An 18,170-nucleotide genomic window follows, 5' to 3' on the forward strand; every position below is an offset into this window, starting at 1 on the left:
TTAAACTTAAATGATGATAAGAGGGACGGAAGTACGTGTTTCATTGTGGGAGCAAGCGTCTTATTACAATTTGAAAATTTTTTGAGTAGTATATAATAATAATATTTATTCGTTCCTATTAAATTATTGAATTTGATTCCACAATAATATTTTATTTAATTTTTGGTACTTTATAGCCAATTTAAAAATATTTTATTAAATATTATTAGAATGATCAATTCACAGTTTAAATAAAATTTGTAATTTTTTTAGAAATCGATTCGAAAGAGTGTTATTTATCTTTTTTTTTTTATATTAGTGTTAATTTTTTTCCGTAACAACTACATATCATGAATGTATAACATTATTCTATATAAAAAAAAAAGAAATATTTTGATTGTATTGTTAAAAAAGAATTACTTAATTTTTTTAAAATATGAAACCTAAATAATAAAATTTTAAATTATATATTATTATTTAAATTACTATTTTAGTGTTTTAATTTATAAATTAGATATTTTAAAAACTAATCATGTTATATGTATATAGAAAATAGCTACATGTATATATATTGAAATAAAAAATATACATTAAAAATAAATTAAATAATATATAAATTTATATACAAATATATAATGATTAATGAATAATTTAATAATTAATTTTTATGTACACATAATATTTTTATTATAAAAATTATTATATATATATTTTGCTTCCACTATAAAATTTTTTTAGATCTGTCACTTTGACTAGTGAATATTTTTTGTTTTATTGAATAATTATTTTTTCTCTATTTTTTAATTGTAGTAAATATTTGATATCTATATCTATATTTTAAATCAAATGTCATTGTCCCACATATTTTACAGATTTTTTATGTTTGGTGAACAGAGTGATGGAAAAGAATGATGTTTCTTTGATTTTATCCGGTGATAAATCAAATTACTATATTGAGTGATTAGATGTAACGGTAATGACATCCATTGCATAGATTTTCTGAGTTTTTATGTTTTTGCATGTGTTATTCACCTTTTTTTCTTTTAAAGAAAATGTAACTTTCTGTTGATTACTTCTGCTACTTATTGAAGGAGCTTGAGTCTTTTGCGTGTAGACAAGCTAGAATAATTTACAACGAAAGACACATTGGCAATTTTGGTATTGTTCACCCAAAGGTACAGGAGATTTACTGAAATTTCATCATCTTGATTGTAATACATCTCCTGTCTTTTAAACATCTTTTGCACTTTTAAACATCTTTTGCACTCCGCTTAATTTCTATTATACATAATTATAGAATTTTATATCTTTGCCAACGTGGTTGATTTCGTTGAGTAACATTTACTTACTACATATGATTCTTTGAGGTTAAGTTTAGCCATTTTTCTTCATCATTTTTGTATATTTTTTTATGTTTAATTTGAAATCATTTTATTGTGTTGTGATGACTCTAATTCTTTTATTAGTCCTTCTCACACTTGCTTAGTATTTTTCTTTTCTTTCTTTTGCTTGGAGTTTTTTTTTATTTTCTTTAATATACAACGTGAATGCACTTGAAAAACTATGTTGTTATATAATATTTAAATTTTATATCTTACTTTGTGTTATATAAGATAAGTAAAGTTAAACTAAGAATGACGATTTCTCGCGGCGGAGTGGTTATCCGCGGGGACTGAGGAACAGATTTAGAGGTTATTTTTTTCTACGCAGAGACGAAGAGTGGGTATCCATTTAATAGACGGAGGCAGGGAGAAATATACCCACCCCATGATACTCGCATAATACCGTGTAGCTGAAATTACATAAATATCCTTTTATTATGTATGTATGTATGTATGTTATGATAGAATCAGAAAACCTAATCCTCAATTTCTCACGCCGCCTCTGCCTCGCTCCCTCACTCTCTCATCAGTTCACTCTAAGTCTCACACCCCAACCTAAATCGCGTGACTGCGTCTCAGGTCTCATCCTCTCCGTCTTTCTACCTCTTCCTTCATCTGTTGCCGCCTCTCACCTTCTTCCTCTCACTGAGTAGCTGGTGTTGCTCCGTGCTTGCTTCTCATAGCGTTGGCGCCGCCTGCACCCGCGTGCATCGCGTTGCCGTCTGCACTCGCGTCGCCGTCTGCACTCCGTGTCGCCGTCTCTACTTCATGAAGACGAACTGTTCCAGCCATGCTTCTGTCATCACCAGTATCTTCAGATCTGTTATCACCAGCTATGCGTCTGCCTCCATCTTCTTCAGATCTGCGATCATCAATGGTCAATAAACTGTTTGCATTCTTTTAATTATATAATCATTCAAAACGTTTTGATTTTTTTGCCCAATAATTATGTAAATATTATTCTGATTTATACATATGGTTAATGATGGATTTATATTTCTTTTGTGTACCTTTTATAAATTAACCGTTAAACTGAGTTTAAAAGAGCAGAATCATGTTATTTAGAATTCATGTTATTCGTAAAAGGTTTAGTTACCAACTCATCTAAATCATGTTATTATATAAGACTATAAGTAAAGAATCATCTTTAGTTCAAGAAATGGTCCCTCAAATTGGATATATAAACTATTTAGAATATGCAAGCTTTTATAAACATGAGACTGGACAAATTTAAAATATTAGTATGAAGATCAATTTTGTCATGTTGATTTTGCACTTTGCTAAAGTGTATGCATTCTTTCTTTTTCCTACTAATCTTTTCATTCATTAGCAACAAAAGAACCTTTCTTATGCTATATTAGTCTTTGTTATCTTTAACACTATTGGGCTTCCTGTTACAACACAATCTTTTATATTTACAAAACTTTAATGGAAGGTTTTATTTATTTATTTATTTATTTAAGAATTAAGGTAATAGTTTTTGTCTCTTAAAAGCTTGCAAGTTGTTGCACATTTTCAGTTTTCTGTGTAATATTCATTTAAAAATTAGACTGATGGTTCCTTTCATTTAAATAGCTTCCATAAGTGTTATAGAATTCCTAATTCTAATAATTTACTTGATAATTTTATTTTCATTTCTTTAATTACAAGAGCAGAAGAAAGATTTAGCCTTTTCTATTTGAGAATAACTATTGCATGACTATAATTTTCAAGTGATAGATTGCTGACTAATATTAGAGGAGGGGATGTCTTTATCTTGACTATAGCAGTTAGTTGTTCACTACCCCTTTTTTCTTCTTCATGTTGGTTTATAGTTTTATTAGATCAGTAATTGAAATTGGCCAAACTTATAATGTATATTACTATATGCTTTTTAATGTAATCTTAATTTACCAATTTAGTCAGCGTCTTGTTCTGAGTTTAGTTGCTGCTTCAATTGCAGGTCTTTTTGCGGAGGGAGAAAACATTCAGTCAAGGCAGAAGAATTCAGTCAAGGCAGAAGAAGGGGCAGTAGTTAGAAGTTGGCCGGTGACTCAAAGGTTAGTTCATATTTTTATTTTTATTTCTTCGATTACGAAAGGAGTAAAAAAGATTTAGCCTTTTCTACTTCAAAATAACTATTCCATGACTCTAATGCAAGTGATATAAGAGCAAGCCAACAACGGTGCCTTTATCTTGACTGTAGCAGTTACCAGTTAGTTGAACATGGAGCCCTATTTTTCTTCCCTTTTGTATTGGTTTATAGCTTTATTGGATCAGTAATTTAAATTGGCTAGATCTTATAATTAGTGTATATTACCATCTTTTTTAATATAATCTGAATTAACTAATTTAGATTAGTGTTTGGTTTTGAGTTCAACTGCTTCTTGAATTGCAGGTGATCTTGCGGAAGGAAAATGGATTGGACAAGGCGGAAGAAGGGGCGGCAGTTGGAAGTTGGCGGGTGACTCTTCAAAAGTTAGTCCAAATTAGAATCTCCAATACATGATTATTTTGCGCACCCCTGGTTTCAAATTCCAAAACTTTCCTACGCTCAACCATTGAGGATTCTTCTATCTTTTCTTCTTCAATTAAATTATCTATTTCATGTCCAAATCTTTCTGATTGTTTTAGTGATTGAAAGAGAATCAAAAGTAAAAGAAGAAAATAGTCTTGCAGGGAAAGAAATGTTATTATTGCAGTTATTATTCAATGATATTTTTAAAGTTTGGGAGTGCCATATTTGTGATTTCAATTCAGTTGACAAGTTACATTGCATTTATTATGTCATTTTGTTTTGGTGTTTTTTTAAAAGATCAGCTCATAAATTGTTACATTGGGAAACTAATCTATTATCATGAAATTTTTTAATTAGTTTCCAGTATTTTTGAGGGTGTGTAATGCAAAAAGAATTTAAAATGACTTATAAGAACTTAATTTGTTGTGCATCTATTTAACTTTTGAGTTCTTTTAATAGTGTAAGTCGTCAAAGAAAATTATTCTATACTAGAGTTTTTATTAGTGTTATGATCCATGTCATGAAGATGCGACTAAAATTTTATGTTGGCTGTCGAAGAACTAACACTAACCCTCCTCCTTTATTCGGACTTAGAATCGGCTATGTATCGCAGGTGTAAAATAGGAAAAGTTAGTTTTTATTATAGTGACTACTAATTTTATTATTGTTGTCATTTTCTTTTGTCAAATTATTTCCTTCAAAGTCAAAGTTCCATGCGTCCTTGCATTCTTTCTTTTTTTTTCAGGTGATGATGACAAGAGTAAGCGTACATATAAAGACATAATTGTAGTAGTGTTTCTAGAGTTTGTTTAAGGATTTTGTGGACAAATTTGAAAATATTAAAACTCAAAGCTCATTTAGAAGTGCTGTCTTCTTGCTATAATTTTGAATCAAATATATCATTGATTTTTGCTTTTTAGAAATATAGTCATACACATATTTTTTAACCCTTGGAATATGTACAAGTTTTATAAGTGAAAAGGGTGATTATAATTAGAAAATACAAAAACGAAGATTACATTCCACTTTATTGTTTGAAACATTATTGAATTATTACATGGCATTGGGGATTTTAATTTTCTATCTTTTGATCTTTACTTAAATTATTAATTTTAAGTTTGAATATTTGTGGTTGTTTCAGTGACTAAAACATAATCAAACCGAAAAGGAGAAGATGGGAGAGGTGAAGGTGTTGAACAAGTACTTCCCAACTCTGTTGCAGTGCCCGACCTGAAGCAAACCCTGGGTAAGACGAAATATCGTTTTTGCTACATGTTTTGCCTTCAGAGCCATATTTTAGTGAATAATGATGCTTATTCCGAACTGTGATGTCATTGCTGAAATTTTCCTTTTTCCCTTTTAGAGGGTAGTAATATGTGTGTGCAACAATCTCATAACTGTATGTGATTAATTAATCCACTTGCTCATACGATGTTTGTGTATTTATCTATGTGAACTTTGGGGAGGAATTAATACCCAATATTTTATATTGAATCTTTAATTTTCTTTTTTTCTTAGATGCTGAAAAAGTCGTGGATACTCTGGGACCCCATTGCAAGTGAGATGGAGTGGTTGCTCTTTCAGGTGTTGTTGCTTTGGAATGCAACTGTTTTGACTCTTTCATTAGAGCTAATACTCATTCTATTGTGTTTGCTACCCAGTAAAAGAGATGCTTAGCAATGTTGGTGTTGCTGCTTTAGTTAAGGCAATAGCTCTGTAGCAAGATGGTGATGCCAAAAAGTTAATATTGGGTAACTACATTTTCGCAAACCAAGCATTTTTATTTTCAGGTAATTTTATATTTTTCGTAATATGCTTGCAGTTTTAATTTGATTTGAGTTAGTTCAACATTTGTTGCAAACTGCTGAAGTCATTAAAAAAGATTATCCCAATGAAGATTGGTTACATTTTATTTCACTCATCCATGGTACATTAATTTGGATATTTTTTTAAATATTCTTTTTGTAAAAGCTTTGCTAAAAGAGCAGTTAAAAGTCTTCATTATAAGCATACATATTTCTATTTCTTCTAATATGGTGATTTCCGCTTGCTTGGATATTTTGGATTCCACTATACATGAAAACTAAACTTCTCCTATTTACTCTGAGAAACATCCCATTTTTGACCTATAGAAATTTACAAATGATAGTTAATTTATTTCAGATGTCGGAAAGATTCTTCTCCTTTCACAATTAGGTGAACTTCTTCAATGGGCGGTTGTTGGTGAGCATTTTTTCTCTTAGTACTTTAAGAGGTTATGGTAGTTGTTTTTTGGTGTTAGCAGAAAATGCTAAAAGATCAAGAAAAAGAGTTGGGAAAATGACATGGTAAGTATTTATACATTAAAAAAGAATCTTAGCATGTTATAGTAACTCCAATACTAATAATAATAATAAAAAAAGACTAAAAACATGAAATTTAAAGAAATGTTTAAATACAATTCTTAATCAAAACTATGAAATACTATATGCTAATTATCAATATATATAATAAGTAACATAGGCTAAAATTAAATGAGATATCTTGACTAGAAAAAAATAGAAACAATATAATTAATAATTTTAGTATTTATGATAGGCATTATTTTACTTATAATTAAAATAGCAAATTAAAATATTAAAATATACTCAAAATATGGATAAATGATGATATCTGCTCTTCTAACATAGAAACATAAATAAGAATTAATTTTCTGTCAATAACTCTAGATATTTTCTTCAATTTTTTGTCTAATTGTTTTTTCTTGTGTGTAAATGGCGATTGATTTTTCCATAGTCTTTCTTTTTTTACTTTGTGCTCAGAAATTTTTAATCATATATTATTCTTTCACTTTTTTTAATTTTTTTTAGTAACACGCCCCACTACTAAAACTGTGTGATAAAGATATTCTTCTATCTCTTTTTCTGTAATAGGACTCTTATATATAGAATCTTACATTATACAAATACAGAAAAAAATTAGATAAAAATACAGAAATTTATATAGAATAAAATTAGTATAGTGAAAATAGAGAAAGAAACTTATATAAATATAAATTTATACTCGCAACGGGTTGTTTTTCAACAGTTTTCCATATATCAGACACCTCTTCACAATTTTCCACCTTAAACTCAGCCTGCATAAATATATATAAGGATATATAAGTTAAGTTATGTTATAACATATTTTTTAGGTAAAAAAATATTATTTTATTGCAATAATTGAAAATTATTAAACGAAACAATGTATAATTAAATGGATATCTTTCTATTGATTGTATCACATTGTTTTTGTGCTGTAAACTTGTACATGTTTTTTTACGTCACCTATCTTAAAACATTATAATGTATTGTGTAATAATTTGGTCATCAATTCGATCAACTCTTATTCTTTGCAAACTTTTTTCGTCGTTTTTCTATTAGGTTATTCTTCAAACAGTTGTCTAACAAATCTTATGAAAGAATAATATTTTTATCATTGGATTTGTCAATTATGTTGTACTTAGTTTATATGGTGGTGAAATAATATTTCTATGTTTTTATAGAAACTAGGTACAGCATAATTGACAAATCTAACTGTAGTGAAAATTTTATTATTTTATCACAAAATTTGTTGAATAATTATTTGAGGAATGACCAGGATTGTTATACAGCAATATTTTGTAATGTTTAAAGATAGGTAATTACAAATGAATGTTTAAAGGAGAACAAGTACAAATTTATATAGCACAAAGACAATGTAACACAATCAATAGAAATGTATCTATTTACTTAAATATTATTAGTTTAATAATTTTTATTTATCGTAATAAAATAATATTTTTTTATTTATAAAATGTTATAACATAGCTTAATTTATATGTCTTTATATATATTTGTGCAGGATGAGTTTAAGGTGAAAATTGTGAAGAGGTGTTCGATATATGAGAAACTGTTGAAAAACAACCGTGATTGCAAATATTTTATTAATGCGTGCATTTAAAAAATTAAAATTTGAGAGTATAAATTTACATTTATATAAATTTTTTTTATTTTTACAATGTTAATTTTATTCTATATAAATTTTAATATTATTTATTTAATTTTTTCTGTATTATTACAATGTAGGATTTTATATATAAGGGTCTTATTACAGAAAAAGAGATAGAAGAATATCGTTATCATACATTTTAGTAGTGGGACGTGATTACCAGAAAAATTAAAAGAGAAATAGAAGTGAAAAAATACTATATAATTAAAAACGTATGGGAACAAAATGGAGAAAGAATAGCTATGGAAAAATCAATCGTAAATCATTTATATACAAGAAAAAATAAAAAATAGAAAATAGAAGACAATATCTATTGAGCTATTGACTGAAGAATAAATTCCTATTAATGTTTCTATTGATCGAAAATTGTATATCATTTACATACAAGAAAAAACTAAGAGCATGTATCTTCATCATTTATCCATATTTTGGGTGTATCTTAGTATTTTAATTTGTTATTTTAATTATGAGTAAGTTACATCCTATCATAAGTCATCAAAATTATTAATGATATTGTTTTTTTGTTAAGATATCTCATTGGAACAGTTTTTTCATAGTTTTGATAAAGAATTGTATTTAAACAGTTGTTTCCTATATTTCATGTGGTTAGTCTATTTTTTTCTATGATTATTTATATTAGGGTTAATGTAATGTGCTGAGATTTTTTTTAATGTATTTATCCAGCAATCTGGTAAACTGGTACATCCAGGAAGCTAGTACAATCTTAGGCCTTAGTTGTGGGATCTGAGTTTAGGTTCATGTTCTTTTGTGTTTGTGGTCTTTTTCACGAAGGAAAACTCTGATGCTGTTATATAATTTTAATACTCATGAAATAGTGCAATGTGTATTAGCACAATAAATAAGCATTGTTTTCAGAATTTACTGAAATTATATTTATTTAGAGGTTTAGGTTCTGAATTCTTATGTTAAAATATTTGCATTGCTGTAGTTAGAAAAATTAAGTTGTCTTGAATATATTAAAGCCATTCTATCTTTTACTTGCTTTTTTAATAATTTTGGATTTGTGAATGGTGGTTTTGGGCTGTTTTAATTTTTTTTTTTAAATATCAAATGACAAATAGTAGAGTTCTGTGTTGTTTTAATAAAATATCCAGAAATAGAACATTGACCGGTGTTATTAGCTGTGAATTGTCAACTTTAAAAAATTAAGCTTTTTTATGGTTTATAAATATTTTATTTTGATTATTTGTTCAGTATATAAATAATTCTTATTTGAATTGTGATTTTTCAATAATTTGTTCTATTTCTGTTATTTGTAATTTAAGTTGAAAACAAGAAAAATTGGTGCCAAAATTTTTTTTAGTCAATATGTTCTGTGATGCGTTGTCAATTTTTTCATTGCAATTGAGGATGTTAATTTTGTTTGTTTTTCGTGAGCTTGACAAGATTTTTTAATACAAAAGTCACAATTCTATTTTATAAGTGAGAGTGATTTTAATATAATTTTATCATGAATGGAGATTATTACCTCAAGAATTTTAAATGTTATAAAAACTAAATATTTATAAGAATGCTTTATTTTGAATTAAAACAAAATATTAAAAAAAATTACTTAAATTTTTAGAAGATCATTTCTAGTTTGAAGATTTAAAATATTTTTAAGAAGTAAATTTTTCTTCTTAAATATTCATCTATTAATAGATGAAAAATTAAGAGAAAAAATGTTTAAACGTTGTGTCTATATTATATTGAGGTTATGCTGTCCTTTATTTTAAGCACAATACATCTGTATCTTGCATTTTGTTAAACTCATAAGCAACCAAGGGGCAATGCAATGACTAATAAACCACCAAGAGAAGCTAATGGTATAGATGTTAACATAACTAGACTAAGATTCGCATTATACGCTGAGAGCTAAATTAATTATATAATATATTAAATTTTAAAGTATTATATTTTTTAAAATTTAATTAGATAATACTTATATTAATATTAAATTTAAAGATTTATTTTATAAAAAATATTTATAATTTGTATATAATTTAATATAGTTATTTAAAAACAAAATTGAAAAAATATACAATAACGAAAATCTTGTGAAGTTGATATCTCTTATAAATATTAACTTATGTATGTTTTTTTAATATTTTATATAATAAAAAACTTTCTTATATACTTTATTATAGAATATAATAAATTCTACAAAGTTAGATTTCTTTTATTTATTCGTATGAATATTTTTTATAAATGAGTCATTCGAATTTTGAAAAATAAATTATATTTATTTGTTGATATTTTCGAGTAGATGGTGTTGTATAGTAGAACTTTTAAAGTTTTTTTTAGTGTATTTGGAGATAATATATTAACGAAAAAAGAAAAGAAAAAATAATTTAGAATGAGAATACAAAAAATATAGTATAATATTATAAATATTTTTTATTAATTATGATATATTGGAATATATGTATAATAAATAAATGTTAATGTGTCATTAGACACTTTAATATTTATAAAAATTCTTATATTATAGTTTTAATATAGATATTAATTATATTTAACTGTTATTTTTTAATTCAATTAAATAATAATAAGTATTAAATTTAATCATTTTTGTATTATTATTATGTAGATATTTATTATTTTTATTTTACAAAATTATAAAATTATTATCTATCCAAAAAATTGCTAACGTGGCACAATTACATAAACTAATATATCATAAATTCATTTTATAATAGATTTGTATCAATTTTTAAGTCTATGTTACTATTAAGGCGACGACTCTGGTGTAGCTCTTATGGCTTACCTGTAGAGTGCAGTGGCGGATGGAGAAGACACGTGCCTGAGGGGAACACACTTGTTGCTGCTGCAGTGATGTACAAGCATGTTCAGTTTTTATCACGTGGATTATGACAGTCTCCTTGTGTAATTATGTGTATTAGCGCTTAAGAAGATATCATGGTTACGGCCAAGAAATTGGGCTGAATGTTGAGGGTGTTTTTTTTAAGAGCGTATTTTTTAATTTAAGGGCAATGTTTATATTCAGCAATTTAGAAGCTGAAAATGTAAAAGATATGTAGAAGGTTGTTTAATTTGTCATATGTTATTGTTAATTTTTTTTGTTTTGAAAAAAATAATTCAAATAAAAATATTACATTTAATTAAAATATAATTTCTTATCACTTATTTAATATGTGCCTTTTTTGGGCGTTTATATATATATATATATTGGTATTTTGGGCGTTTATATTTTTCTCTAAAGAACTGAGATATTGTTGAACAAATTAAACTAATTTTGTGAATTATTTGAATTACATAATTTAATAGTTTAATTTAATATATTATTTCAAAGATTTATTTAAAATGGATGACGTAAATACTATTTAACTATATTATATTATGATTTTTTAAATTTTAAAATTATTTTACTGAATATAATTGTTGTTATTTGTATTTATTAAATATCTGTGCTACAATTTATAAAAAATTCTTTCAAAAATTAATTTTAATAAGTTACTTTTAAATTTAGAAGTTTTATCAAATCAGTGTTATATCTAAAAAGGTAAAAAATATACCGCTTTTATAAGTTCAATTTATATAAATGTATAATTGAACTTATACATTTTTTTTTCCAATTCTCTTTTATCTCATAAGTTCAATTTATATAAATGTACTGATACATTTACCTTTATCTTAAAACATGTCAAAAGGTAAATAATGTTAAAAAAAATAGATAGAATAATAATAGTATTGTAAATTTAATTACACCATTTTTTGGATTCACGTGCAGAGTTATTTGGTAGGAATTCACTTGCAGATGTCTTCATATAAAGTTGATATTTAAGAACTGTTAGATACTTTGACAACTTTAACTAAATAACTATCTAACGATTTTCAACTATCAACTTCACGTGAGTTATAAATTATTACCAAGTTTTAGTATAAATCAAGCATCAGTCCAAAAAACTTGCATTCCACCCCAATCCTTCTTTGGAACACCCAAGGCCTTCCAAACAGCTCTGGAGGCATCAACAACATTGTTAGGGCAAGGAGGCTGGAAATCATGCTCAGAATCACACCCCATTGTAGAGTCACACTCATCAACCACCATTGCATTAACCTTTCTTCCATTCCCAAATATGCTAATCTTGTTCATGCACCTCTTCTTTTTGTTGAACCACCCCGACGACAGTGCCACGATTGGAACGTCGTCTGAGTGGTACTTGTTGTCGCACTCAGACGGCGCTCCTCCGTCCTTACCCTTCTCAAATCCGTTCAGTGTTAAGATCGCCTTCGTTCGGTTCGTGATCTTGGGCGAACACTCATACGTTGTATAAACCTTGCCATGTTTGCAACACTCGGATAAATTGTCTTTCTTGCATTTCCCTTTTGGTGGTTTTTTGCCCCTTAACTTGCCACTAGGCTTACATGTGTGATCATCATAATCATGTTTATGAGCTAAGGCTAGTGCACTTAAAAAGCTTATTATGAGAAGAACCAAGATTACACAAGATTTTGAGATCTTCATGTTTTCTTTCTTCCCCTCAATACTACTTTCCAATCATATATAGATAGATGCTTTCTAATCCAAGTATGATGGGAGGTATTTATACTTTATATTCGGGTTATACATGCAATGCATATTTCCTTGATTACATAAAACAAGGAATCTTTTTATTTTTAATATTTATAGCCAATTCTAGTCTCAAATAACATTTACCTTCCATAGATATATAAAGAAAAATAAGTACAAGTAAATATTTTTGGAATATCAATTTAATTATTTTAACGTTTTAAGATTGTTAAGAGAGAGAGTTTGAGTAGCATCTATTGTGGAAAAGATGGTAGAATAGCGTCTCAAGTGGTTCGGACATATGAGAAGAAGACCGTCAGAACACCCAGTCAAGAGGGTGGATGAGATGGAAGATGGATAAAGGGTGAAAGACTGAGGAAGACCTAAAAAGACCATTCATGAGGTGGTCAAACGAGATCTACATGTAAATGATTTTTCTATAGACATGTACATGATAGAGTTCAATGGTGTCGTTTGATTCATGTAACTGGCTCCACCTAATGGGACAAGACTTTATTGTTATTGTAAACGTTTTAAGATTGTACAAACATTTCTTTCTTTATTATTTTTTTAAATCATTGTTCTGGAAGAGTATGATTAAGAAATCAAGAAGAAAAATTTCACATTTAAAAAAGGGGGGGTTCAACTTTTTAATAGAATGAATGTCATAAAAATTAACCACTTTTCTTGTTTTAGCTCCTTAGTTAGAGTGAAACTAATGCTTGCTTATTATAGACTACTAATAATAATATACTGATGATTAACAAAACCTTTTGTTTATTTAGTTTTCATGGTGTGGAATGTGGACGAAAGGAACCAAATATGAATTAATTAAACTCCCCAAGCATAAATAGGAATGTTGATTGTATCACCACGGATGAGTAATGCAACAAGTTAAAAAACTGCTTAGTAATTTGAATAATAACTTGCTCATTAAACATCTCAACCGGCCAATGAGACTATCCCAAAGTTGATGATTCTGTGGGCAAGTTGTTGTCCTTGGAATCTTATTCTGCTTTGTTGGCAGAATTTGTCCATATAGTAGAATCTTACCCACATTTGATGTATATTGAGATTCAAAAGTTGCTAGAATAAGATCAATTAGAGTTTAATAACCTCCATATATAAATGGTATAGACAAAGAAAGAAGGAGAAATTCCATTAGGCACAACATTAGCAACCAAATCTTCATACTAACATTCGCCCTCGCTTAAATCTATGCCTAAACCAACAAATAAACAAGTACAAGTATTCAATCAAGGTACATGAAATCTTCCAAATTAAATACTCCTCACAGCTGAAGCCAAAGTCAATCATGGGTTTGGGTTCCAAATTAAAAAGTCACCTAAATTCTCTACTCTCATCTCTTCTTGCTACAAGAAAATTAGATTTGTGACCAATAATCTGAATATATATACCAAGTACTAGTTTATATCTGCTAAACAAGGTGTCACCCACGCATTAAATCGATGTCAATATTCGAATGGCGCATATCCATTGGTCGCGAACTAGGCCACGGACGGACTTAGAGACGAGGTTGGAGTAAGAGTTTGATTCGGAGAAATGTTATGAACCGTCTGATGATCCGGCTCCATAGCAACTTCTGCTCCTTCGGAGGAACCTTCTTTTTTCTGTTTCTTCGCCTTCGATCCGCCCCAAATAAAGCTCCCAACTACAACCTGCAACCATAAACTTCATCAAATCTAGCAACTACAGGTTTAAGGATGGATGCACAAGAATATAACTCTTTCAAGTTCCATAAGTTGCACATTTTGATGTGAGAACTAAGATTTTCGCGATATATAATGAAGCGACGACCAAAAAGGTGTAGTTACCTGAACTGTAGATGCTGCAACAAGTACTCCGCCAACTCCTCCACCGATAACACGGCCATCAGGACTAGCAAGGGAAACACTTAGTCCCCCAGATCGATTGCGAGATCCACCACTATCGGTAAGTAAGTAAGAGCCTGATAGGCACAATATCTCAAAACGGCCCTATTGATTAACCAATAATCATGGGTGAGTTTAACCATAGATAATATTGCCATAATAGACCATGATTAGGTAGGGTGGCAACTAGAGCTATTTATAATTCAATATTCTAGAACTTGCATTCAGCATCGGTTTGAATATTCGGAGCATCTAAGAGTGTATGAGAATATGGAAGTGTATAATTAACTATGAACATGAACATGTCACTAAGAAATTTCCAAACCTCATATGTTACAGTGCCGCCGGAAGTTGAAGGTTGTCGAAGTGTCACGGTAGAGACAGCACCAGTGGCTGCCATAATACAAATTGCTCTAGGCCCTTGCTGAGAAAACGCCATAACTTTGGTTGCGATGTCCTAAAAGAAGAAATAACAAAATGTTCTAAAGAGTACTTGTAAAATATTTGTCAGAAATGGCCTAACATATAGCACAAAATTGAGAGAATCATCTCTTGTAATCATCAACAGAGATGTACAAGATTTGTGGCAACATTATATATCTGATATGAAATCTACATCAAAGTAACTTACCATATGCTTTTATCTTTCCATGATAAATAATCAAGTTTGACACATTTAGTTTGATGCATTCACACACCATTATCTTCTTTATTATCATTTCATAATGCTTGCCTTTGGCTTTACTGAGTCAATAAAATAGTAAATCCAAGCATCTATCTTGAATTCAAGAAACCATTTCAACACAGATGATATAAAAACTGAAAAATATAAATAACAACTTCATCTAGAGATTATAAATACTGAAAAATATTATATAAGTTGAAATATTTAACAAAACTAAGAGAACATAAAGGTTGATACAAATTCCAAAAGAAATGTAACATACTTCTCCAACCGCAACGGTGATGATATGAGGAGTGAAACCCATCCCAGCTGTACCAGACATCAATTCACCTGGCAATAAGAACAGAGGATGGCATACAAATCAATAAAAATATTTAAACAAAATTTAATATGAAACCAAGCTGATCTTTTTGTAACAAGTTTACAAAATATTTATCCATCTTTTTCACAATTTTACCAGTCTAAATTGTTTTTTATATTTTTTCAGTGCATAGGATCAACTTAAGACTAAGAGCATAACCCCATTCGGGCTATACAGATACCCGATCATTTTATATGAAGAAAAACAACACTAAAGAAAAATACATATTGCTATGTCTACAACTTTAAGGTCTATTTGATCTCTGTTTTCATTTTCTGATAGTGAAATTAATGTATGATAGAACTACTCAACCAAAATCTCAGATCAAGAATGAATCATTTCAACCTGTAAACAATTTTCATAATAAATATTTTCACTCTCAATAGTTGTAACTTTTAACACTCAGAAAGCAAAACTTCAAACATAATATCAAATCTAGCGTTTTCACAGTAAAAATACCATTAACTTTATAGTATTGCATATGAACACTAGATTGTTTTCTAGTAAGCCTCACTATTAATTACAGGTTACATGATAAATGACAATTCACACCCCTGCTGTGAACTTGGCAGATAATTTCTTTTTACCAATATGTCTGTTTTAATAAGATTTTGCTTTTTTAAGATTCGCGTATTAAGACAAAACTGTATCTTTGGTTCAGTCTAAAGTTTATATTCATGAGATCCGTTTATAGGTATAAATTGAAATTTATTATCTAATACACAAAGTAATGGCCAATGACTCAATGAGAAATTGAGGATTACTCAACACTCAGTTGCAAACACCTTATTATTATATTTAATTACGAAAGGTAGGTTAATCAGAAGAAAAAAGCTAAATACATATATATTTGGATAAGACAAGCATTTCTATAGTTGATAGTTAAGCTGCAAAAGCTATGAACAATTTGGATTTTTACATAAATCTCAATAAGTATTTTCAAACAAGAACAATAACAATTCAACGTCAAATTATAATAACTTCAATTCATCACAAGACATAATAAAAGTTGAAACAGTTATTTACCAAGAGAAGCCAGCTGCTGTTTCTTCCCAGACCCTGGGGGGCGGCCTCTACCCCGTTTCTGGCCTTGTTGTGTCATGGTTCCCGGATGAGTAGCCGGCGCTGGAGTCAATGCCAGTGAAACGGTTCCATCCGGCCCATACTTCCTAGGCCTACCCCTCTTCCTTTTGACCGGTTCTCCGGAAGGAGCTCCAGCAGGGGCACCAACATTGACACATTGAGACGAAATCCCCGAAGATTCCAATGGCATGGTGGATCCAATGGTACTACCTCCAATGCTTGGTTGAAATGGGAGGTTAGGATTCGACAATGGACGCATACTAGGCGAATTGTGCAAGTCAGGTTGCTGTGTTCCAGAACCAGGCATTCCTCTCTGCATATAATAAGATGCAGAACCAGACAACGCCATTTGGTCCCCACGATCCATGCATTTACTCTTCAAGCTCCTCTAATCTCAAGAATATTTCACAACAAGATTCGAACCCCACAATGTTCAATACATCAATCTTTAACACCTAACTCTGTTCTCATAAGCAGTCAACAACAAATTTTAACAGGGGGGAATGCACAAAATCAGAATACTGCATACAAAAATCAATAAAATTCAATGTCCAAAGTGCTTAAATTATAAGATTAGTAACTGCAGTTTGAGAAGAACAACAGAAGTCCTTCAAATCAGAAACTAAAGCCTATAGATATATATATACATGTTTGAAGGCCTAAATAACTATATGTTCAAAAGGAAGAGAAAAGGACTTCAAGATTTAAAGGCACACACACACATGCAAAAGACAACCATAAAGTAGAAGATAAAAATTGAAAGCATAACTAACCCTATGAAATAAAGGCAGAAAAATTCCAATCAACCAAAACAGCAAAGACAAAAAGAGAAGCTGGTTTCACACAGCTTACCAAACTTTATAGAAAACAACTAAAAGGCTTCACATTAAAGATAAAAGACCAGCATGAACTGCAACATGTCCACTCACACACCAACCCATTATAAAACCTTAAACACCAAGCAAAATTCCAAGCCAAACACCCCAAACAACATAAATCAAGCTCACCCAAATAAAAAAGAATATTTTTTTTCAAAATAATAATTTAAAGGGCCAGTTAATTACTTCAAGTCAGTGTCATGGAATAATTGACAAACCCCAGTTCCAAAATTAAAGCAAACAGCAGAAAATGCCACTCAGAGAAAACATAACAGCTCAGATAATCACAGAGAAAGTTACAACCTTTGGTGAATTAACACACACCCAAGATACTGAAAACAAAATAAAACAAAGAAGCAATGCTATGAATGCATCAGGAATTACACTTGAAAAAGGAATTGAAGTGGGGAAATAAAAGAATAGGAAACATTACTGACATTTATGTAGAGATTGAGGATCAAAACTGAAAAGGGTCACACTGTATGAAGAAGAGCAAGCTTAGTGTTGCAACGGTTTCATGGAGCAAAATTAAAGAGCGGTGACAGAAGCAGCAGAGAGGAGAGAGTGAGAGTGTGTGAAAGTGAAGTGAGTGAGTGGAAACAGAGAAACAGAGAAACAAAGACATTAACTACATAAGAAGATGAGTGAGAAGAAATGCAAAATTCAGAAATATATTATTATTTATTATGAAGTCATGAAAGTGTTGGATGAATAGTGAGTGTGTGAGGCGCATAAGTGAAGTCCTTATCTGAATGCATATATTTCTAGGTCAGAGTGCTGAGGATCCAGATTTGATTAATGAGTATTGAGTACTCATCAACCATTAACGACCAACCTATGACTTGGATTTACCTTATGCTACTATTTACCA

At 29.5% G+C, this 18,170-nt stretch overlaps 2 protein-coding genes and 1 long non-coding RNA gene across 6 annotated transcripts; 1 reads left to right on the top strand and 2 right to left on the bottom strand.

Moving 5' to 3' along the window:
* The first annotated feature begins 1,807 nt into the window (after positions 1 to 1,807).
* On the top strand, positions 1,808 to 8,993 carry LOC130961991 (uncharacterized). Of its 4 annotated transcripts, none has more exons than XR_009079684.1 (7): positions 1,808 to 2,238; positions 3,304 to 3,400; positions 3,739 to 3,818; positions 5,000 to 5,104; positions 5,377 to 5,648; positions 6,022 to 6,081; positions 7,720 to 8,868. It is a non-coding gene; the product is annotated as an uncharacterized LOC130961991 (long non-coding RNA). The 4 variants fall into 4 exon arrangements; XR_009079682.1 differs by having other exon boundaries at positions 1,809 to 2,238; positions 5,377 to 5,442; positions 5,520 to 5,648; positions 6,022 to 8,993; XR_009079683.1 differs by having other exon boundaries at positions 1,809 to 2,238; positions 5,377 to 5,416; positions 5,520 to 5,648; positions 6,022 to 8,993.
* Positions 8,994 to 11,651: 2,658 nt separating this feature from the next.
* Positions 11,652 to 12,380, bottom strand: LOC130958714 (kiwellin-1-like). Its single transcript, XM_057885236.1, has one exon. The coding sequence runs from the start codon at positions 12,353 to 12,355 to the stop codon at positions 11,774 to 11,776; it is 582 nt and encodes a 193-aa protein (XP_057741219.1). The 5' UTR covers positions 12,356 to 12,380; the 3' UTR covers positions 11,652 to 11,773.
* Positions 12,381 to 13,491: 1,111 nt separating this feature from the next.
* On the bottom strand, positions 13,492 to 18,036 carry LOC130960778 (AT-hook motif nuclear-localized protein 9-like). The gene is given in 7 exon segments (XM_057886238.1): positions 13,492 to 13,919; positions 13,921 to 14,079; positions 14,236 to 14,397; positions 14,618 to 14,749; positions 15,240 to 15,307; positions 16,365 to 16,882; positions 17,737 to 18,036. Coding segments are annotated over 6 exon segments (1,014 nt in total). The 5' UTR covers positions 16,789 to 16,882; positions 17,737 to 18,036; the 3' UTR covers positions 13,492 to 13,850.
* Between the last annotated feature and the right edge of the window lie 134 nt (positions 18,037 to 18,170).

The sequence above is a fragment of the Arachis stenosperma genome, chromosome 2, assembly GCF_014773155.1.
Source record: "Arachis stenosperma cultivar V10309 chromosome 2, arast.V10309.gnm1.PFL2, whole genome shotgun sequence".
Lineage (NCBI taxonomy): Eukaryota > Viridiplantae > Streptophyta > Magnoliopsida > Fabales > Fabaceae > Arachis > Arachis stenosperma.

Bases quoted from the DNA above. Each gene is read 5' to 3' on its own strand.
- LOC130958714 (XM_057885236.1), bottom strand. From the start codon at position 12,355: ATGAAGATCTCAAAATCTTGTGTAATCTTGGTTCTTCTCATAATAAGC.